Source organism: Solanum stenotomum, chromosome 7 (assembly GCF_019186545.1).
Source record: "Solanum stenotomum isolate F172 chromosome 7, ASM1918654v1, whole genome shotgun sequence".
NCBI classification, from domain to species: domain Eukaryota; kingdom Viridiplantae; phylum Streptophyta; class Magnoliopsida; order Solanales; family Solanaceae; genus Solanum; species Solanum stenotomum.
Genome location: NC_064288.1, coordinates 59,646,547 through 59,671,431, shown reverse-complemented (window position 1 = coordinate 59,671,431; position 24,885 = coordinate 59,646,547). Strand labels below are relative to the sequence as shown.

Here is a 24,885-nt window from a genome sequence, read left to right as displayed (position 1 = left end):
TGGGTCATCATACACAGTAAAAGACTTATCTTTCGAATCCCACCAAAAATGACAAAAGTATAAAGTACTAGCAAAAAGTCTCTCACAAAACGACCAATTAAAATCCTCATCAATGGGAAGATTTATGTTTCCAAGTTCTTGATTCTTCGATGCACAATGAACTTGTAGCGGTGGAGTATTAGGAGGAAGTTTGTTGATAATATGTACCTGATATTTTTTCGAAAAAAAACATTTTTTTGCTAATGAAAGGTCAAGAGGAGTAACCAATAACCACAAAAAGATGATGTTGATGAAGGAGAGAGTCATATGGCAGAAAAGATAATTATTATATTGAATATGAAAGGGAAGAGGCTAGGGGGATCATGGTGTGTTATATAAGAAAAAAACATTAGTGTAATTAATTTGATTAGATCCAACCATTTATAATTTCTTGAGGTTATTAAATCACTGCAAACAGTGAAGTTTTAATGATAAATTTATAATAAATTTTAGATTAATTTTTAAAGGAAAAAGGCTCAAATCATCGAACTTTGAGAAAATGCTTATTTATGCTATTCGTTAAAAGTTTGGCTCATCTATGTCATTTCCGTTTGAGAAAAAGGCTCATTCATGTCATTATTTATTAACTGAAATGGCATAGATGAGCCAAACTTTTAACGGATGCATAGATAAGCCTTTTTTCAAAGTTCAATGGCATATTTGAGCCTTTTTCCTTTTAAAATATAATTTAATTAATGACGTGAACGAATCATAATTGATCACGTATAAAAAATGATATGGCAAAATCGGAACTATTTTTCGTTAACAACAATGGCATAGATTAGTCTTTTCTCAAGCGGAAATGGCATAGAGGAACCTTTTCTCAAAGTTCAATGGCATATTTGATCATTTTTTCATTTTTAAATTAATGATATGTTGATCAAGTCAAATTATTGGTTAATAAAGTTGAATTACTATTAAAGTTAAAATTGCATCGCTTAAATAAATCCAAATTATGTTTGGATCAACCTGTTAACTTGGAAAGACAAGCCCAACGCATGCTCTTCAAGACCAAGGTCCTCTAAAATTACTTCAAGACGAAAATACCCCGAAATCCTAACTCACGCCTATATAAAGGGGTATTCGGAAGACCAGAATATAAGGAAATATATAGAAAAACTCTGCACTTCAGTGGTGATCTGCGAGTCTTCTGCATACTAAGAAGTTTTCGTCCCCAAGTTGTTAGTCACAAGTTTTCATATCTCTGTGATTGTGATCAAAGATTGGCTCCACATTCGTGGTGAAATTCTATAATGACCGGATTTCGTCGTTATAGAAATGCCAACGGGGAAAAATTGGGGCCGGAAAAACTTTTTTGTAGTAATTAAATTTTTCCAATCTTGTCCAGATTTGTACGAAATCGAAGTAGTTGAAGTGTAGGGAAACCTGGTATCAATCATGTGAATTAATTTTGGCTTCGATTACATGAGTGGTTAGATAACTCGTTAATGAATCCGTACGACTTTACGGAATTGAATTTGGATTAGTAAATCTCCGGGAATTGATCTTAGCGTGAAGGGTATTTTTTGTGCGTCGTTGGTTAGAGGTGTGTTGTGAAATGAGGTTTTGGAATTTCTTCAAGGGACTCACTGGTCCACTTTATGCCGTTGTAGCGGGATTTGTGCCGTTGTGGCGGGGCCGCTGTAGCGGGATAGTGGCCGCTGTGGCGGACGAGGCGGGACTTAAAATCGTAGATAAAAGAGGGGAGTTCATTGCTTTAGAATTGCCGTTGTAGCGGGATTTTAGGCCATTGTGGCGCCGCCGTTACAGCGGGATGAGGGTCGTTGTAGCAGGACAGGCGCGGATTAAGTCATAAATAAAACCCCTAAACAACCTTATTTGGCACTTTTCGACTTTTAGAGCTAAGGAACGACCCCCGGGCGATTTCTACTCGTTTTTCACCATTCTTGAGGCTAAAGGTAAGCTTTTAACTTCCCGAATCCATTTTTCGATCCGTAGAACGTAATAGAATGGGTCAATATTGATGGGGGAGGGTTTTGATGTTGAATCCATGGTGGAAACAACCCTAATTTGGATTATTTGGGATCATGGGTTGATCTAGGGTTTGTTAGAATTGTTAGTAATTCGGATAATTAAAAATTGTTTATTGATTCCCGTATTATATTGATTGTTTGTAGACCAAGAACAAGCGGAACGAATCCAGAAATGGAAGAATCAAGTTTCTTAGGGTTTCAAGCTTGTTTCGAGGTAAGTGATGGTTGTGATTCTATGATTGTGTGATGTTTGTTTGTTCTTGCTTCATTATGATACTTGTATATGTATGAATGTTGCAATGTTGATCACACTTTATGTAAATGAGATAGATGAATGATGTTACCATGAAATCATGATGTAAATGTATGATCTTGATAATGTACTTGTGATTGTGATTGTGGTGTGTGACTTGGGATCGGATTGCCACGTTTCGGCATAACTAACTTGGATCGGATTGCCACGTTTCGACATAAATATAGGATTGGATTGCCACGTTCCGGCATAAAAATGGGATCGGGTATCACGTTCCGGTATACTAACTGTTTGAGTTTGGGTTCCGTGAGAGGACCAATGATGTGATATAAAATGTGAAGTTGTTATTGTTGATAAGCATGTTGATGATATTGTAGATATTGATATATATGCATGTGATTATAATGTTGCTTGACTTACTTGTGTTACGCTAGTGAATTAGACGCACGATCCTACCAGTACATTGTGGTTGTGTACTGATTCTGCACTTGCTCTTATTTTTGTTGAGTACAGGGCATCTTCAAGCGGCTATTGACAGACCTTGCTTAGGACATTAGAGATTATCGCATCGAATTCAAGGGTGAGCCGCATCTTCCGGGCAACCATGGAGTTCTCATTCGTTTATGTCCACCATTTTCGGACTTAGACATTTGTTTTAGTTAGTTGATTAGTTCATTAGTTGGGGTTGTGACCCTTCCTGTTTAGACTTGTTATTTCATAGTAGTTTTGGTACATTGACTTTCAAATTCTAGGTATTAAATTTCCGCATTTGTTTAGTTAATTAACTTGCTTCCGTAACTTAATTGCCTTAGCTTTTGGTTTAGTTGCTTAGTTTGGGTTGTTGTAGTGGTTCTTCCACCGGAGGGTTAGTGTGGGTGTCAATCACGACGGTTGGGTCGTGACAAATTCCAACAAGCATTTTATCGATTTAAGAACAAAGCAAAGTTCTTGAATTGACAATCAGAGAAGAATCAGAGGATTATATCTTTTTCATTAAATTTTATAAAGATTGTATACAACCTTCGCTTAAATTTTTAAAATATAAATATCATTATTTGTTGCTATTTTTTATTTATTTTTTTGTTGCTATTTTTCATGAACGAAACTTTGTCGATTACGATCATTATTGAAGAACTTGGTCTTCTTATATTCAAAATAACTAGTTTATGAATATGTGTATTTCAAGTGTATACAATGTCAAACTCTTGTATAATAAATAATATAAACACAAATTTAAGTTCTCTTTGACTAGTTCCACTTTTGTATGGATAAACCTTTCTATTAAATAAATAAAATCCTTCCGTTCTTAAGTAAAAAGAAAAAAAAAATTGGGTATGCACAAGTAGATATTTAACCTTGTATAAATTTGAACTAGTAGACACATGTCCTACTTGACATCCTATATGGCAATTCGTGTCTTACGTGTATTATGCCATAAAAGATGTGTATGACTATTATATTCAACTTTACACAAATTTATTTAAATTTAAGTGTATACTTATTCACATCTAATTGAAGGACATAAATGACAGTTCGATCAAATTAAATGGCATATTTATATATTATATCTTATCAATGATACTAATAATATAAAGAAGATGTTGATCAAGGAGAGCGTCTAGAAATTAATAAATAATTAAGTATTTTATTAGGTGAATTGGGGATTATGAAATCTTATATAATGTAGAACGAAAAATTAAGTTTGGTCAACTTTTACAAAATCATTTGGGTTTGCAACTACTTGGTACCTTTTTCAAAAGCACTTAATTAGCATTGAATGTCTTTTGCCTTTTCTTTTTCTCTATGTATATTTATATTTTTTAACTTGTGTGAAGATTGTTAAATTTTCACGAGGTGTTCGGAAGATAAGTATTCTTAGTTTTAATTTGAAGGTTGTGAGTTTGAGTCACCAACCTTAGGTGTTCGGATGATAAGTATTCCTCAATTTTAATTTGAAGGTTGTGTTTGAGTCACCAACCTCAGGTGTTCGGATGATAAGTATTTCCTCAGTTTTAATTTGAAGGTTGTAAGTTTGAGTCACCAACCTTGCATGCCTTGTACATTATGGTCAATTATTATCAAAAGATTACCGAAAAAGTTCTTCAAGAGATTAATTAGCAATTTGTGTTTGGTTAAATTATTTAAGAAACGATCTTGTTTGTAGTTTATGTTTGGTCAAATATATTCGAAAAGTGTTTTTAAGTTACTATTAATTAATCAGTGTGCTAAAACTTAATTTTTCAAGAAAAATAAATTTTGCTTCCAACTAACTAAAAAAATATTTATTTCTTCATCAAAATCTTGCTTAAACATTTGTATCCTCTATAATATTTTTTTTAACTTAAACCTTTTTTTACTTTTCACAAAATTAGCCAAAAAGGCTATTATTACCTCTTGATGGATGAGTCTATCTAAGCAAACTAACTCATAAATTAGATTAATCGTTAAAATAAAATTTAAAAACTTAATATTTACGTTTCTAACTGATTAAACTTTTAGATAAAACAATTTACCAAACTTAACATAATAATAATGTAGATTGAGATATTCGGTTCAAATCCTGTTTGAAGATGATTATGATCAAGCAACACCAAATCGATGACTCTATATATAAAGTACCAAGAGATAAGATTTTTATCTACCACTAAGTAATATAAAATTAAAAACTAAAAGATAAAATGAGACAAAAATTCACTAAAATTCAGTCCAACTTTATTTAAATAGTAACACAAATTACAAAATTATATTCCCTACCATTGTTCTAACCTTTCCATATAATAAGTACTTGTACTAGCATCATATTGTTCCAAATAAAAACCATCATCTCTCACTTCCCATTTACAATACTTTAGAAGATTTGGATTTTTCCCATTTTTGACACAATAAGATGGATCATCATACACATCAAAAGATTTGTCCTTTGAACCCCACCAGAAGTGACAAAAATATAAAGTTTTATCGAGAAAGGACTCGCAAAATGACCAATTTAAGTCTCCATTTATGGGAAGAATTTGATCTCCAACTTCTCTATTTTTCGACGCGCAATGAACTCGCAACTCCGGGGTACTAGTAGGAAGTTTGTTGATAACATGTACCTCATACTTTTGAGAAAAGATACATTTTTTTGCAAACGAAAGGTTAAGGGGAGCGATCATTAACACTAGCAAGAAAAAGATGTTGATGAATGAGAGAGTCATATTGGGGGAGAATATAAGTATTGAAAATGAAAAGAAAAGGGATAGACTTTGGTGTTTTATACAAAGAAAAAAATCTAAGTTTAGTCAAATCAGAATAAAAAGTTAAAAGATATTACAAACGTCAGATAACAGTATAATATTATTTATTACCTAAAATGGTATTTTTCAAGAGCTATATATGCAAGAAGACTTTTTTAAATTGTGATAATTTTAAATGCTGACCATTAAAAAAAGGGGGGGACATTTACGTTATTATTGTCTGATTTAGTTTTTTTCTTTTCTTAGTTTTTCTATTATAGGAATAAAAATAAAATAAATAAATCCTTTGCCATCACTAATTGATTTCTCTTGATCTTATTGATTTATTTTCTATTATAATATAAATTGCCATCCTAATCATTTGAAGTACAGCAAAATCGTTATAAACTTAAGTAGAATTATATATAGAGAAAGTGATTTTTATGCATTGCAAGAATTAACCAAAATCAAAAATATTAATTTTGTACAAATTTTAAAGAACCTTGTAAATTCCTTCTTATTTTTGTGTATGTTTCTCATTTAATAAAAAATCGTGGGTCAAAATATTATTAATTATGACCTAACTTATTAAAGTCTTGTCTGACATAAGTTGTGTAACGTCTAATTCACAAGGTATAAATATTTTTAAAAAAAATTATTCTACATAAATTTAGAGAACTTTTATCTTGTCTGGCATAACCTAAGGAACTAATGCAACAATTTTTCTTATAAGAGATTAACCAAAAAAAAAATTGTTAAATGCTCTAAAAATCTTAGGCCAACAGACTTAGCCCTTACTGACAACTTTGCATATTTTATATATTTTAGGATTCTTTAATCATTAATTATACTAATACCACTTACCTCATATATTTCTCTTATCAAATATTTTAGGACTTTTTAATTTTTAAAATATATTTTCTTATTAACCATATTTTACCATATATTTTCCTCTTGTCATTTATTTTTGAAATCCATAATTTTTAGAAATATTCTGCTCTTAATAAGTACTCCTTAATTTTAAATATTATAATTTTGATTAATAAAACAAACGTATTAATAGAAACCTTGGTGCTTTATTTCCTTTTTGTTTGGCTAAAGTTGTGAACATCTTTTTAATCATTTTAAACCTTTATTTCTCAACTAAAAACTAGCATTAAAAATATGAAATAACTATGGAGAATCGAATTCGAGAATATTCAAATGAGATTTGAAAATTTACCGGTTTAAGAGAAAAATATTTGTTGACACCTAATTTTAACCCTCCCCGATAATAATTAATTTCGAGCTTCTTAATTTTCAAATTTTTTAAAATAATTAATTTTAGAAATTTTGAAAAAAATAAAATATAATATAATAGAATAATTTGCAAGTTGTTTCAAATAGTTTGTCACTTGTTATAATTTTTAAATAATAATATGTCTTTTATATAATTATGTATATAATTAGTGTATTTTATAAATATTGGAAAATCGTCTCAAAAAGATTTTGTTTAATTAGATATTTTGTTAGTTTGTTTAGTTATCTAATAGTTTACGATTTCGAGTTAAGTAGTTAGTTTATAATTAAGTTAATTATTATATAATTATGTGTCTAATTAGTATATTTTACGAATGTTCAAAAATTTCCTCGAAAGGATTTTAGCTTTATTTAAATATTTGGTTATTTAGTCGTGTATATTGTTAAGGTAATTAGTTTATAATTAAGTTGATTATTTTATTTCGTTAAGAGTAAGAAGCTCTTTAATTAATTTGTATTAATTCATCTTGTGTAAATTTAGGCCAATTTCATCAATCAAATTCGAGTTGGCTACCTCCGAAATTTATTTGAGTTATTGTTTGGTTACAATTTTTAGCCAAAATGAAACATTCTAGTCAACCCATCTTAATAAATCAAGTAATGGGCCCTCTACCCTTAATTTTCTAGCAGCTCTTTACTGCTCCCAAGCCCAACACCAATTCCCTTCTCCAATATGCTGCAAATCATCACCAGCAGCCCACCAACAATTATCCTGACCCGGCCCAACTCTTCTGTTCCTCAAAAGAAACCCAGGAACAGCTGTACGCAGCAAATACTTCCAACGTTAACATCATCTTCCAACAGTCGCAGCAGCACGGAGCAGGTAAGACATCTGCAATTTCGTCCTTATAGCCATGAGATTGAGCCGCGTGGCATTTCAAGGACGAAAGATCGATCGAGCTCGTCCATCTCCCCTTTCCTCTTTTGGAATGGTTCAAAATTGCGAGAAAAGTATGTTTTCCTTAATGGTGAAAGAAATGGGAGTTTTGAATTCGAAAAATGGGCCTCGAATTCGGATTCACCCATTTTCCCCCCAACTCGTCAACCCTAATCTCCTTTTATATATTCCTTTTTTCGTTTCAGTATTGGGGGGGATTTTTTAAAAAAAAGTTGGAAAATTTTGAGTTGGATAAAAAATTAGAGATCAATATTGGAAAACTTAGGAAAAAGAAAGGTGGGATTTTGGGAACAATCATTCGGTACTCACGAACTTCTAAAACGTTTTTCTCTAATTCTGAATTGTGAGGAAATCTTGTCCGAGTCTGGTTTGCATTTTTGTTAGCTGCTCAGGATTAAACTCGTGTTTGTGGTGGTGGAAACTCATCTCCTCCTGCTCATCCCGTCCTTGCTCGCTGCCCATCGAAAGGTAAACAACTCTAATTTATTTTCTCTTCTATTTTGTTTAGTTTCCAGTAGAAGCTTGGATGTGAGTTGCAAAATAGTACGAGACTCGAGATGCTTTTGCGGGATGTGTTCGAATCTAAGCGATAGCTTTTAATCCTCATTTTTTTTTAGTGAATACTGTATGTTTAGACTCTAAGATAGCATAATGCTCGTTTTGATTTATTTTCCCTGTTTGTATCCTTCTCGAGTTTGTGGCCGCTTCACTTGTATTGTTGTTTGTTCACGTGTATGGTCATGACGTAATACTCTATCTTTCGATATAGAAGAGAGCATTGATGGAATTTTCGTGTTCAACATTGTGGAACTTGTTGTTGATTTTTAAACAAATAGGGTAGAGAAAATGAAAGAAAGCTGTAGAAGCTGTAGCTTTTTTTAAAAAAAAATGAAAATATAACTAAAATATATCTATAATTCGAAAAGTTAATATAACAATAAAGTATCTGTAATATTTACAAGCATTCAATGTGTAGTTTTTATTTTTTATTTTTTAGACATGTACAATTTTACTAATTAATTAATCTTTTTTTAAAAAAAAGAAGAGAAATTTGGTCAATTGTCGTTGTTTTTCTTTTAAAAAAAAAATAAATAAATAATTTTTATTTTTTTTTTTAAAAAAAGAAAACCCTACATCATAAAAAGACTTGATTTAAAACCACCGTAATTTGAAACAAAAAATAATTTGAACTATAAATTTTTTAAAGGAAGAAAATTTCTCAATCAAAATTAAAAAGATTGGTATAATCATGCAAGAAAGAAATGAAAAAATGAAAAAGTTACTCCTCAAAATTCTCCCAAATAAACTAACGTGATATATTTTCTTTATGAATTTTAAAATTAATAACTACTTTATTTTAAAATTTAAAATGTAAGGGTAATTATTTATTTTATTTATTTATTTTTTATACATTTATTTACTGATTTATTTATTTTTTTTTAAAATTAATTTTGCTAATAAATTAACAATGTCCAAAAGGGTAACTCATAGTTCTTATGCTTATTTTCAAGATTATATAGACTAGGTCTCACCTAGGCCTAAAGATTTTGATCTACATTATTTTTGTATTGGTCAAATTATGGTCCAGATGTTTTCCCTGTTCATTATAGGATACTTTGTCTTGTCTCTTCAATGCTAGTTTAAATATGTTGTAGCATAAGAGTTTCGTACACTGTTTTACTGTTTGTATTTGAGTTAGCTTAGCATATTATGTCTTAAATGAATTTATATGGCACCTCTTGAATTTGGAAAGTTAATTTTGAATAATTTTTTGACATGAAATTTGCAATAATAATAATAGTAAATTTACGTGTTTGAAAACCACGCAAAAGATAAATAAATATTACAAGTCATAATAATAAACCATTCTAAAGTATTTAAAACGCATTTTGACTAACCGTTTAAAGCTTTTGTTTGTTTAAATAGTATCTTTTATATATGTTTTGAATATCTATTGTTTTAAATTTAAATATTGATTTGTTTTAATCTGATTTAATTCCAAAAATTTATGACAAGTATTTGAAGCGAAGAGACTAGTGAATTACCTCTTTATTTAAACTACGTGACTATTTTTCGAAAACCATGTACATTAATTTATAAGAAAGTCTATTGGACTTAATCATATTAATTTATAATTAACTTGCTTACATTTATATTGTGATATACACACTCCAATCATATATATAAGAAAATATTATTAGCATAAATTGCCATCATCTAGTACTTGAAACACGCTTGAGTATGTGCTCTTGGATACATTACTATTTACTATTTTATAATTGATGAATCACGTTATCGTTAAGAGCTAAGGTTTGAAAGATCTTATTATTATTGGATACTAAATTTTTATTATTATTTTTTCTCATTTTCTCGTTGCATGTGAAATCTGTCCAATTTTCCATGGGCTCCAATCACATTCCCTTCGCATTTCGGGAGAGCCGTAAAGGCTCAATTTCCCCTCTTTCGAGTCAGCCAACTATAAAAATTGACGTACAGGTGTCAGAGTGGAAAGAATTCGAAGCAGAAGAGAAATGAAAGATTGGGCCAAAGGCCCACTTTCGCACGAAAGAAATTTGTATTTTGTTATTTTTGGGCCTAAGCCTATTTTATTTGAGTTATTATTATTTGTTAGTTATTAAGACAGGTACAAGAAGACAAGGATTGGGCCAAAAGCCAAAAGAAAGGCAAAATTCGAAAATTAGTTTAGGACAGGTGCATATGACTTAAATGGGCCAAAGGCCCAAAACGAAAATGGGCCCAAATACTGGCCCAGGCGGACAGGAAAACCAGATTTGGGCCCAAGTCTCTTTCCCTATTCATTTTTTATTATATTTATTTACTCGTTAATATTTGTTGTTAGCCTTAAGGTCGAAAATATTCAAATCCCCAAAAGACACCCATTTTTGAATTAATCACCTAACTAAATTAGCCGTTTCTCATTCGACTTTTAAATAAATAAATGAATAAATACGTAAGTTTACAAAATACTTCATTTAAATAATATTGCGACATTTTTCTGTTTTCCTTAAAATGGTCCTAATTACAAATTTTGTTCAATCAAGTTAAGTTAAATTATTTTAGCCAAATGATCGATTGTCGGATAACCACATTAGTGGACATTCTAGGTGCTTTTAAAACCTTCCTAGAATGTTAATAAGAACCTCGAACCCTTTTCAAGTTTTCAATAGATTTACTGTTTTAGTCTTTTGAAAATAATAGTTTTCTTGATTTTTCTTAAAAATTAAGTGGCGACTCTAAACCAGTCCAAAATATATTTTCCTAATAAAACAATATTAATATGATTGATTGATAGTTGAAAGAGACAAAGAAAAAGAAGTTGCTTTGAGGAAAATAAAAAAACTTTTACAGATTTAATTATTTGTTCGTCAGACTTATTAAAAGATATTTTTTTTAGGAAAAACAAATAAACATAATAGACTTAGATCTGAATTATTTAGATTCAGATCCTCGTTAGATGCAAGCAAATGAAGCTATAAAAGTAAAAACACAAGGATAAATGAGAAAGAAAGCCACACTAAAACTCAGTCCAATATATTTAAACATGAATACAAATTATATATATCATACTCCCTAAAGTTTCCAATCAAAAATGTGATCCATAAAATATGTTTTACTACTGTCATTATAATTTTCCAAATAAAAACCATCTGCCCTCACCTCCCATTTACAATAGTGTAGATAATTTATAAATTTTCCTCTTTTGACACAATAGACTGGGTCATTATACACAATAAAAGATCTATCATTTGAACCCCACCAAAAATGACAAAAGAACAAAGTCCTATCCATAATGAACTCGCAAAATTCCCAATTAAAGTCTTCGTTTATGGCAGGATAATGATAACCAAGATCATCATTTTTTGACGCACAATGAAGTTCTAATTGTGCAGTATTAGCAGGAAGTTTGTTGATAACATGTACCTCGTACCTTGTTTGAATAACACATCTTTTTTTTGCTAGTGAAATATCAAGAGGAGTGATCAATAACAACAACAAGAAGAAGATTTCGATTGAGGAGAATGCCATATTTGGGAGAAGCTTAGTATTGAAAATGAAAAGGGAGAGAGGGGTTCTTGTTTTTATAGATGACAAAAAAAAAGTTAATTTAGTCAACTTGACAAAGTCTTGATTTGGATTCTAACAATTTGTACTTTTCTGTGGGGGTGGGTGGGGGGTTATTTATTTTTAAAAAAAAACTAGTTAATTACACAAATATTTCTATCATATTTATTGATTCTCCCTATAGTTTAAAATAATTACAATTTATATTATTAATTAATAATTTCATACCAAATTTAAGTCAGATTGATACATCTAGATACATATTTTTTTACTACCAAATACATTGAAATAGGGAGAGAGGCGAGCGAGAACAACAAGAGGCAAGTGAGATTTGTCTATGTATCGCAGATACATGCTAATCCAGTTGGATATGATGTATCTAGAACAAATGATATCTAATTATACCTTCATGTATCTGGACGCACCAAAATCTGGTAAGATTCATAATATTGTGAACTAGCGTGTATCAAAATATTTAACTCCTAAACTAGTGGAATTTCTGTAAGTTACCCTTATTTTTTTGAAAAAAATGTCAAGCTATGTCCTTAACGTATTAAAAATGACTAAAAATGTCCGTCTTCCATCTATTACATTAAATTTGTCGATAAGAGAGGATTGCTCAAATGGTAACAACCCTCATCATTCAGTTCTAAGATTGTAAGTTCGAATCGACCAGGGGACCAAGGAACCAAAAAGGTGGGAGCACCTAATATGAATTTAAAAAAAAAAAAAAATGACCAAACCTACCCCTCAATTTACTTATTGAATAAAAAAATATCCTTAGCATATTAAAAATGACTAAAACATTTCGTACCTCCATCAATCATTTCACTAACACTATTTTCAAATGTAAATTAATTAAGCTTTATTAAGGACAATTATAACATTTAATTAAATATGTGCTTCTAAACAAAATTGTGGTCAACTATTTGTACCTTTTCAAAAGCATTTGAATTACCATTAATGTATATTGCCTACTTTTGTCTTTAATGTTTTTTTGTTTTTTTTTTTTTTGGGGGGGGGGGGGGNTGTAAATTGACTTATAGTATTATAAATAGTCAGGCAACATCACAAAATATTGGATCACCAAAAAAGTGTTTAATAGATCTCCCTCGAAATTATGTAAGCGTGTAATTGGAACTTCATAATAAGTTGAGGGATACATAAAAATGGTAGGTTCATATCTTAATATCAAAACTCCCTTTGACAAAAATAGTTTTTAGCGACTATAAATATGCACATTAATAAAGAGTGTTAAAGTCTTTACCGACATTAATTAAGCATCATTAAATCCAATGTCGCTATATGTTTTAGGGACACTTACAAAGAGAGTTAATTAACTCTAAAAACACATATTCAGCGGTATTAAAGTTATTGTTTTTAATTAATTACCGCTAAAAATCAATTTTGGTATATTGACACCATTGAGATTTGGAGATGAGCCAAAACACCATTTCCGACTTTCGACCTTGATTTGAAAATTAATTCAAGACTTGACTCGGGATCTAACTTTTGACTTCAATGTCCAATCCACCGCTCCCTACTTGGGATCAGAATTTAGAACCCGACCTCGATTTGAGACTCAGCTCCCAACCTTGATTGGGGACTTGAGATTCGACTCCCAACCCTAACTCAATGCCCTAACAAGAAGTCGACCTAATCTCGAACCCGGATTCAACCCAAACCCAATCAAGAGTTCCAACCTTTACTTCCGACCTAAGACTCGACTCTAACCCAGGAACCGACACCCGATCCCGAGATCGGTTCCTAGCGTAGCTAGATCCAGCCTAAGGTGTCCAACTGAATACCCTTTATTGAAAAAATTACGTTATATATATATATATATTTAAAGTTGGACACCCTTGATAAAAGTTATATCTTTGGTGTAGTGGTAATATGTGTCCATTTGAATGAAGGAGTTTCAGGTTCAAACTCCAAATTGCCCAATTTTCTTTGTTTTATTTTGACAGTCACACACCATTATTCTTGGACACCCTTAATAAAAATTCTGCCTCCGCTATTGTCCTAGGGTCAGATTCGAACTGGGGTCGGGCTGGGTTGAGTCTAGGATTGTGATGGGGGCTATAGGATTTAATGTCATATATCTCGAGGAAGGCTAATAGAGTAGTTGATATCCTAGCAAAATACGAAAGGAAAACTAAGGATCCAACTATGTTATGAAACAAGTTAAATGTTTTTGTAGCATCTCCTTCCTTTGTTACTAATACTCTTGAAATAGATGCTCGTAGAACTATTTCGTACAGATCAGTTCCTCTTTGTGTGGATGATCCTTAATTATTATATATAAAATTCTTCCGTTCTAAGCAACAACAAAAAAAATACCCATAGACTTAATTAGGTTTATCTTTGAATTGGTCAAATTGAAAATAAAATGAAAAATATTCCGAAAAAAGTGAATAATTCACACTGCCTAATTTTTACAATGAAAATTGAATAGCATAATATCTTTATCAAGGATGAAGTTTACTTACTACTAATTTATGTGATATATATAAAAATAAAAACACAAGGATAAATGAGAAAGAAAGCCACACTAAAATCCAATCCAATTTATTTAAACAAGAATACAAATTATAAATATCATATTCCCTAAAGTTTCCAATCAAAAATGTGATCCATAAAATATGTTTTACTAGTGTCATTATAATTTTCCAAATAAAAACCATCTGCCCTCACCTCCCATTTACAATAGTGTAGATAATTTGTAAATTTTCCTCTTTTGACACAATAGACTGGGTCATTATACACAATAAAACTTCTGTCATTTGAAACCCACCAAAAATGACAAAAGAACAAAGTTTTATTCATAATGAACTTGCAAAATTTCCAATTAAAGTCTTCATTTACGGCAGGATAATGATATCCAAGATCATCATTTCCTAACGCACAATAAAGTTTTAATTGTGTAGAATTAACAAGAAGTTTGTTAATAACATGTACCTCGTACCTTGTTTGGATGATGCATTATTTTGAGTCAATTCATACTTGTGTTAAAAAAAAAATCATTCAACTATCAATATGGTGTTTATAATTAGTGTTCTTGTTTAAATATATCATAACAATCATATCAATGAATTTTCATTTCCAGTAGTTACTAGAATTATGACAATATTTAATCATCAATTATACATAATTACTTCATTTATAAAAATAAAAAAAAACACTTACTTTTCAAGAAAATAGTATGCTACATACCAAACACACTCATAGACTTAATTTTTTGACAAAGAAGATTCAACTGACCACTTTTAAATGAATATAGCTTCGCCACTGATCACGTAAATAATTTAAGCGACCAAACAATTAAAGTAAACATCAATCAAATAAGCAAGCTAACCACTTAATTCATTCTTATTTCTGACTTGTACAATTAGAACAACCACAATAAAATTGATAATATATTTTCACCATGATTCTAAAATTTAAAAAGAAAAAAATCATATTCCTTTAAGACCAATCAGTATATCGATACATATCGATATTTCCATTATCATTATAATGTCCCAAATAAAAACCATCTGATTTCACAATCCATACACATTTTCTTGAAAAATATTGCATTTGTCCATCTTTAACACAAGTTTCTTTATCATTAAAAACATCAAAAGTTTTATTTTTTACATCCCACCAAAAATGACAAAAATACAAACTTTTTCCAAAAAGATTCCCACAAAATGACCAATTGACATCTTCATTTATCGATGAAAAATATTCTCCGAAATCATCGTCTCCAGATTGACAATGAATTTTTAGTGGTGGGGAATCACTAGGAAGATTGTTGATAACGTGGATCTCATATTTTGGTGTAAAGAAACATTTGTTTGCTGTTGATAATTCAAGAGGAGTGATTAGTAAAAATAAGAAAATGTAGATTAATGAATTAGCCATAGTGAGAAAAATAATAAGAAATTTCCAAGGTTCTTTGAGATTTATACAAAAATAATATTTTTTATTTTGGTTGATTTTTGCAATGCATTGAATTAAGGTAAGATAATTAAGGTTTTTGGGATGATTTTTCTGTATTTCAATTAATAGGATAGTAATTTATAAAAGAAAATGAATTAATATAGAAATCAATTAGTGATAGCAAAGGATTTATTCATTTTATTATATTCCAATAATAGAACTACGAAAAGAAACTAAATCAGACAATAATAACGTAAATGCTCTTTTTTAAGGTCACTATTTAATGTGGTGCGGTGGATGGAATTGTTTTTTCCTTAACCAAAAGATGCGGATTCGAGTTCTAGGTATGAAAAAATCCTTCGTAGAGAGCGCTACCCCCGAATGGAGCCCTACTCAGCGCGGATCCAAATTAATCAGGCTTTAGTATGAAAAAGTCCTTGGTAGAGAGTGCTACCCCCGAATGGAGCCCTATCTGCCGCAAATCCAAATTAATCGGGCTCCGGTATGAAAAGGTTATAAAAAGTCCTTGGTAGAGAATGCTACCCCCGAATGGAACCCTAGCTGCCGCAAATCCAAATTAATCGGGCTCTGATATGAAAAGGTTATAAAAAGTCCTTGGCAGAGAATGCTTACCCCCGAATGGAAACCTAGCTGCCGCAAATCCAAATTAATCGGGTTCCGATATGAAAAAGTTATAAAAAGTCCTTGGTAGAGAATGCTAGCCCCGAATGGAACCCTAGCTTACGCAAATCCAAATTAATCGGGCTCTAGTATGAAAAAGTCATGAAAGTCCTTGGTAGAGAATGTTACCCTCGAATGGAGCCCTACCTGCCGCAAATCCAAATCAATCGTGCTCCGGTATGAAAAAGTTATGAAAAAGTCCTTGGTAGAGAATGCTACCCCCGAATGGAGCCCTACCTGCCGCAAATCCAAATTAATCATGCTCCGGTATGAAAATGTCCTTGGTAGAGAGCGCTACCCTCGAATGGAGCTCTACCCAGCGCGAATCCAAATTAATCAGGCTCTGATATGAAAAAGTTCTTTGATAGAGAATGTTACCCCCGAGTGAAATGCTACCCCCGAATGGAGCCCTGTCTGCCACAAATCCAAATTAATCAGGCTCCGATATGAAAATGCCATTGGTAGAGAGCGCTACCCCAAAATGGAGCTCTACCCAGAGCGAATCCAAATTAATCAGGCTCCGATATAAAAAAGATCGTCGATAGGAGAGTGTTACCCCCAATGGAGCTCTACCCGACATGAATTCAAATTAATCAGGCTTCAATGTGAATACCTACGCCAGGTAAGACCAAAATATATACTATTTTTAGAAATTGTGCACATATAGCTCTTGAAAAATACCAATTCAGATATTGTTACACACAAATCTAATATTTGATTATCTATTGCTTATTTATTTAGACGAAACATTAACTATCGTCTAACATTTTGCAATTGTTTTCCAGTTATCATCAGTACAACTAACAAGTTTAATTGCTTCAGCAAGAACATCTGCAGATTTTTGGCTATTTTCTTTTTCCTCGAAAAAACATCGAAAAGAACGAGCATCGTTGTTCAGAAAATTCAGAGAAAAACACCAGTACTCTTATTAAGGAACAAGACTATCTATCTGTATATATATTCCCAGAATCAGAAATCAACAGTTAAAAAAGAAGCATCGGGTTGGTGGCGGGCATTTTACATAAACATACCGCTCATTCAACACCCCTATACATCTCTCTACGTTTAAGATACCCTTAAAAAACTAGGAAAAAGAAATGTCATAATCCGAAAGCCTATTTACATGCAAGTTTGTGCAGGTATTAGGACTCGGGCTGCTCAGTCTTCACAGCTGCACGAGGTGATGATATGCAGTTCCCGTTTTGAAGGTAAAGGGTGTTGGCAACTATAGAATCACTAACCAAGCCCACAGCATCAACATCATCAAAATTGAGAGCGCCTCTGAGCTTCCGATTGCTGCAGATGAGAGGATTTGAGTTGAATTGTATTTAGATAAAGGAGTTTTGCTGATATGTGAAAGAACCACGTACCCATTCAAGCGGTTGTTGATTACTGTCAAATCTTTTGAAGGGCTCTGATAAGCATGAGTGCTTTCTCCCACACAAGCATAATAGCTTTTAGAGCTATGGGAAATCAAGGCATCCATCTGAAATCAGAAATAAAAGATGAATGCAAGAAATAATGGATCAAAGAGGGGTCATGAAAGGTGGTATATTCATTCAAAATCCTATATTTCTCAACTTTGAAACACTCGAGGTATGAACAACTTCAAGTCACATTGGAAAAACATAGACACTACCTTAGATGATCGCAGCGGGGAGACAAAAACATTATGAACAGCAGATACTTTCTTTGGAGACATGTCAGGGAGACTGGGAAATGAAGATGGTCTGGGGGATGCTGGACCTTGACCTGAATGAAATGAAGAAAACAAAAAAGGCCACAGGTTACACATTTGTACGTGAGAAAGAAATCATATAATAGAAACCAAACTAGAAGAAAGGTATTACTTCACAACCACATAATAAAGAGAACTCACCGTCATTCTTGGTTTTTTCAACATGGTTGTTCTTTTGTTCATTTCCAGCAGGTGCAAGCTCGACTAATAATGGCTTAACAGAAGGAATAAACATTTCATTGTAGAACGTGATGATATCAACATGTTCTGAACCTGTTTTCTGTTTTAAATCCAAAAAAAAATTGGTCAGTGATTCTAGAAACCGTAAGAAACTCGTGTCAACAATCTAAAGACTGATCTCATTACCCCATTGTGACGCGCTGATGTCCAGTCAACAAAAACACTTCGAAAAACTTGTGGTTTGCACTGAGGTTGCTTCCGGTAGTTGTATATAATTTCTTTGAAGGTCAAGTTAAGTTGTGAAATCTGCATATAATCAAGAAACAAGGGGTGAAATTAGAGAATTACAGACTATCTGCTCCAACTATCCCCCTTTTCCCCGAAAATTTACCTTGGCAACTCCATAGAAAGAGCAAAGGATGATCTGGTCAATATGTCTGCTGAAGAAAAGACTTGTCCTCTGATTGAGAATCTTCTGAAAAAGGCAATATACAGTCTCTCTTATTTGTTGAGAAAGCTGTAGCCGCTCTATCATGCCATTGATTCTGACAGCAGCCAACTTCACAATCTAGGTGGAACATGACATACGAGAAAAAAAGAAAGGTCAAATAATCAGCAGCAGGCTAAACCAAGGAACTTGATCGAGAAAAAACATCTAATTAGCATCTAACAGAAGAATCAGAATCCAGAAAATCCACATTCAGACTGCTAGATCCCACTATTTGCATCTGCCATTCACAGCTCACATTTACTTAAATATTATAAGGAGCTACTAGAAGATTAAAATCAAGATCTCATATGTCAAATTATTGGATAAAAAGTTGGTTGTTAAGGAGATGCAAGTTTTTTTCCAAAAAGAAGTTGAAAATTTCTGACCCAGAGGAGCACTTTTGGCACTAAATGGCTAACCGGCATGTGAGCATTTGAACAATGTAAATATGTGCTGGCATAACCACTTCAAAAAGAAATTGACACAGCATAATCAACATAAAAACTGATGGAATAATTGACAGTTTTACCTTGCCAAAGAATACATTGATTGATGTCTCAGCACATGTTTCCCCTCCACCACCAGGGTTTGGTCTTGTTGGACTGTTAAAGTTCAAAAGATTAACACTTCATAGCAAAATACAGATCCTTAGATTATTGAGCAAACAAAAACTTAAGAATCCAACTGTAACTCAAAAGTACCTTGCGAACGCAGACTGCAAAGGTGGAGGAAACTTTGACTTTATATTGGTGAGAGCCAGAAAACGATCCTTCACAGGTGATGTGAAGGAATTTCGCTCAACCAACACACTACGATATTCAGTACACAATCTCTTCGGTGACCGGATATCACAGATATGACCTAGTAAGATTAATAATTTAAGATTAAAGTTGGGTTAGTTTTCCTCCCAAAAATCTAAGAAGGCACACCATTCAGGACTAAACATTCATGAAATTTACGAAGCTTTAAGATTAGGGGCAAACTGGATACCATTAGGGGCCAAGTCGCTCTTCTGTAAAGGCGGCACTGGTGGTAAATTTCCGGAAGATAGGTTAATGTGCATTGCAACAGCATCCAAGGATGGCATCGGTTCAGCCAACAGGCCCAGGCGATTAATTTCAGCAGAAAGTGATGGTTTTGCAACAGTCAAAGAGTTGTACATAGAAGAGCCCTTCTCCCAAACCATGCTCTCCAAGAGTCGTTCTTCAAGTGAATTCAAATGGCGTCTCAGTTCTCGAGGAAGACTTTCTTCATGCCTGATGAAGCTCTCTATCACCTTACTGAGATCAAAAGATGTAATTCCTGTTCTCTCCAAAACAGCTGGAAACAACATAGTAACTGTCTTGTGAGTGGCAAGAACTAGTTCAGCTGAGCAGGCAAGCATACATCTATGAAACCTCTCATTGGTTAGCAACGAAGTTAAATTGGTCGCATGCAAAATCTGGGATTCTGCAACACACATAGTCTGCAGAACCCTATAATACAACTTCAAAGACTCAGATCTACGTTGCTCTGCCCATATGTTGTCCATTAAGCTCGTGCTTTGCAGGCTACCAGCTGCACAATGCTCCCCAGGACCACTACTTGGAAATATAGCCTCCAGAATAATGTGAGCCCTCCGGATCACATCAGCTGATACATTCCTATCACAGGCGGACAAAAATCTCTCCAGCTCAAGTGAAGGTTTTGGCTGTAGTGGAGCTATGACGGTACGCAGCCACCTGGCAGTTGTCATTGCTGTGGTTACAGGGGTAGCTGCCATCTTTGAGTTACCACAATTTGGGTTGTTATTAACATTGGATGCACCAGGAGAACGGTAAGGAGAGAGTGGGCTTGTAATTGTCTTTGTTGGGGAAGCCATTGCGTCAAATTTCTTCTGCACAACAGGAGACAAACACAAATGGTTTCAAAGAGTGTTCAATTTACTGCATGATGGCTTTAACCAAATGAGGATATCCTGAGAACAAACCTTGATTCCGTTCATATTGACTGCACCTCCAGACAAGCTCCCTGACCCCAGCAAGCTATCCTCGTCATTGACAAAAATCCTCTCATCCAATTCACCCTTGTTCTGAATTGCATCATTGTAATCCTTCTCCAGTATACATATACTTGACGATAAAGATGATTCCTCCAGTAAATTTTCAAAATAGGTCAAACCATCTGCAACAAACATCCTAACTTTCAGAAAAATCAAAATTAACTAAAGCAAGAGATTGCTGATGTCGAGACAAACCTGCGTCGATGTTGTCCAGGTTCTCTGCCCTGCATTCTGAAGCCAAACAAGGTTCCTTCTTCAACTTTACTGTTATTAGATTATTAACTTTGTCCATGGTCTCCCTTAAGTCATCTATCGAGGTCTGATAAATGCTACTTAATGAAACAAGCAAGTCCACTTTGTCTCCTTTCTTAACTGTAAGAAAATCAGCTTTAGTACAAGGTCAATGCAATCACATCTCCGAAAAGAAAAGTTGAAGAGGTAGTGGACCAAAACCCCAACTCTCTTAATGCAAAATATGTAAGGATAATTACCAAATCGCGGGGAGTCATTGATGTTGAAATTTCTGAAGCGGACAGGCACATGTATTATTAAGATTGCCTGCACCATGGTTATGAAACAGTAGTCAGATACGTCACCTATTTCTTAAGAGCAAAATGGTAGGATCCAATCCATAGAATTGCGATGGGAAAGATGATTAGATGCACCGCATTTAGTTCTTGAATACATAACTGCTGTGCTAGTTATATCAAAGACAAAAAGGAGTATAAATGTCCCAGCTGAGCTGGTTTAAATGAGAAGTGTTGCTGAAGTATGCATTTTGGTGCAGAAAATGTGCAGATGAACAAAAAACCCACTGGCCTCATAAGTTACCAATTTTGAAAAAAACAATGATGTTTCCATTGAGTTCCACCTTAAGCACATTAGTGCCTGTACTAAACATTTACGGGACGCTAAGCACCAAACCTAAAGTGCACCTAGCTTCTTGACTTAACCTTTACAACATTGCACACAAGTTATACAGAGTCTATTATCAGCATGCCCAATACAACATACACATATAACACAATAAACCAGACAGAACCCAAGCAATCAACTAAATAGTATAGATACTGACCAGCACAGAAACTAAACCATTTGTGCATGTCACAAGATCCTTGAAGCGGCTAAATACATGTTCGCGAAGTGAAAGAAAAAGCAACCAGCCAAAACGATAATATTGTGGCAAGAGGATAATCGAATTAGAAGTTGCAGACTGCTTGTCTTCATTGTTATCACTTGACAGAAACAGCTCCTGATATGCGCGCTTGTAGTACCTAAAAGCAGTAAAAATGTTATCAAATGCACCACAAAAAGCCACATCCTGAGTATTAAAGGAATGAACATCACAAAGCAATATAAGTAGAGGAAATTAATGCTTGAAAAGAGTACCCACTTGCTTAAAAGGCTCAAATGCACAAAGTTGGTCTGCAATTCCTTTGCCTAATACAACAGTTCAAATAAATTTAAGTGGATGAATAAATGCTTAATAATATTCTATCCCAATTCATGTGGCACACTTTTCTTTTTAGCCCGTCCAAAAAAGAATGTCACATTCTATAATTGGAAATAACTTAACTTTAAAAAAACGGTGTCACGACAAACTGTGCCACATACGTTAGGACAAAGGGAGCCAATAGAAACAACAATAGCTGCAGAACATGAGATTAACCCTCCACGTCATCCTTACCTGAAGTCTCTTCTCCCAATCTGAACCATATAGGTTGCTTAATACTGGACCAACTTTAACAATAAACTGAGGTAATTCTTTGAAGAAGTCTAGAACACTATAACAAACAAAACAAAATTCATAAGAACAGAGATAAAATCACAACTTTTACAAGAAACACAAAGAACATTAGATAAACGCACTTGAGTTTCGCCCCTCGCAGAATTTGGCATAGATCAAATCCATTTCCTTCATTCGCATTACTCGAATTCCTCGCTTCATTCTCACTTAATCTCTTCACCGAGAACAGAACAAATGCGAACCAATACCGTTCAACTTCCTCCGGCTGATAAAGAACACACTCAAATCAATTCTAGTCCATATTAAAACCACCTAACTTATCATTTCATTCTAAGTCAACAAAAGAGAGCATCATGACGACTTACCGTTATAGCTCCAATAGCAGCATTATTCGACAGTAAAAGATGTTTACTGTCCATAAACAGCTTTCTTGCTTCTACCATAAAACTCTCACCCATCGACAACCCATTCTGTAAATCAAACAACAAATGTTAAAAATACTAAAATCCAAAGTTGCCATATCAGTAACAGAACAAAATTTGCATACATGGATCTCTGAGCTACAAATAGAAAATGCAATACAAGAAACTCATTCTGTAAATCAAACAACAAATGAAAAAATACTAAAATCCGCCTAAAAACAAAAAATTAAAATCGCAACACCCATAAAAGAAACCTGAAAAAGAACAAATTTTGCACACATGGGGGCCTCTTAGCTACAATTTCAAAATGCAGAAAACAAGAAACTCATTCTGTAAATCAAACAACAAGCGAAAAAAAAAATCCACGTAAAAAAAATTAAAATCGTCATACCCATAAACAAAACCGGAAAAGAACAAAATTTGCATACAGGGGTCTCTAAGCTACAAGTAAAAAAATGCAGAAAACAAGAAACTCATTCTGTAAATCAAATGTTAAAAATACTAAAATCGCCAAACCCATAACAGAAACTGTTAAAGAACAAATTTTTCATACATGGGGTTTCACAAAATGAATTTTTTTAAGAAAATAACCAACAAAACACAACAACGAACAATTTTTTCTTCTTTCTTAACTGAATCAAGCCCTAAAAAAACGGGATTTTCAGCTGAAGTATTTACAAGCTAAAATCAAACTCAACAAAACTAACAGTACCTTGCAGAAATCAGTAAATCGAACTTCAAGAGAGTCCACAGAACCATTCTCTTCAGAATTCGAATAATTCTTCAGCTCCTCCATATTCATCCACAACTCCTAAAAAAAACCAAACCCAGAACCCAAATTCTACAAATTTCTCAGATCTGTATAATTAGATCCAAATTCTTCAAAAACTAAAAAACCCCTAATTTTCCCTCGTCTTTCTCTCTCTATCTCTATGACCAATTTTTCTTTTTTTTTTATTTGTTTGTTTGCTCTGTTTAGCTATAAACCCTAACTTTAGGGCGGGAAAATACATAAAGTGTATGTCATATGGTTTATGTCCATACATAGCCGACAAAGTTGTAGGGATAGCCAATTAGAATTTGACACGTGTTTTGTCTGTTAGGTTTTTTACCGCCAAATTTCCGTCTTTAGCATAACGAGTCTCCCGCGAAAAACTACTGTTTGTTAAAAAATCGAAAACGTAACGCCTAAAATTATTATTTATTACCTAAACGGATTTCCGTTTTTTCGGTAAGTTATATTAATTCATATTACGTAATATAGTTGATGTTTTCTCACACTAGTTGTTACTGTTTTCGTAGTAACTACTATATTTTCTTTATTGTGATTTTTCATTTTCGTAGGATACTGATTTGTCGTATGCGAGTTAAGGATCTTTCGAAAATAACTTTTCTACCTCCACGTATGGAATAAGATCTGTGTACACTCTATCCTTTCGAAATCCACACGTGGAATCTCAATATTGTTGTTGTATAATAATGATAACGAAATTGTGAGTTTATTAATTATGTGAAATTGTAAATGAAATTAATTAATTGCAAGAAATTGCAAGTGTATTAATTAATATGAAATTGCAAATGTAAAGGATATATATCAAGGCCCATAAATGATCTGGATATTGACCCCCTTGACCAAATACAGCCCAAGCCCATTAATAAGCATATTTAACATAGCACTTTGTTTTCTCCCTTTTAATTTTTGAGCTAGACCGATATTCGATGTCTTAACTTGACACAAAGTTAAAACAATTGATATTTCGATAATTACATTATTTTGTTGTTGTTGTTATTATTTTTCGTAGTAATTGTGATATATTTATTTCACTGTCATTTTTCCTTTTCATGTACTCAAGTCGAGAGTCTTCTGAAAATAGTTCC

The 24,885-nt window shown here is 33.0% G+C and overlaps 1 protein-coding gene across 1 annotated transcript; it reads right to left on the bottom strand.

Annotated features, from left to right (window-relative positions):
* Positions 1 to 17,304: 17,304 nt before the first annotated feature.
* On the bottom strand, positions 17,305 to 23,990 carry LOC125870617 (retinoblastoma-related protein 1). The gene is made up of 18 exons (XM_049551086.1): positions 23,720 to 23,990; positions 22,951 to 23,055; positions 22,708 to 22,850; positions 22,526 to 22,622; positions 22,232 to 22,278; positions 21,914 to 22,112; positions 21,330 to 21,396; positions 21,034 to 21,210; positions 20,767 to 20,960; positions 19,788 to 20,673; positions 19,499 to 19,658; positions 19,327 to 19,399; positions 18,699 to 18,875; positions 18,494 to 18,613; positions 18,269 to 18,407; positions 18,029 to 18,141; positions 17,760 to 17,875; positions 17,305 to 17,685 (listed from the first exon to the last, which is right to left on the bottom strand). Exons 1-18 carry the CDS (start codon positions 23,807 to 23,809, stop codon positions 17,532 to 17,534), a joined length of 3,057 nt encoding a protein of 1,018 aa, XP_049407043.1. The 5' UTR covers positions 23,810 to 23,990; the 3' UTR covers positions 17,305 to 17,531.
* Between the last annotated feature and the right edge of the window lie 895 nt (positions 23,991 to 24,885).

What these genes read in the sequence shown, in the direction of transcription:
- LOC125870617 (XM_049551086.1), bottom strand. Translation starts at nt 23,809, where the DNA reads ATGAATATGGAGGAGCTGAAGAATTATTCGAATTCTGAAGAGAATGGT. An exon ending in CCTGGACAACATCGACGCAG is followed by an intron (nt 20,961 to 21,033) that starts GTTTGTCTCGAC and finishes TGTTTGTTGCAG; the next exon opens with ATGGTTTGACCTATTTTGAA. An exon ending in CCCCGCTGCGATCATCTAAG is followed by an intron (nt 17,876 to 18,028) that starts GTAGTGTCTATG and finishes TTCTGATTTCAG; the next exon opens with ATGGATGCCTTGATTTCCCA.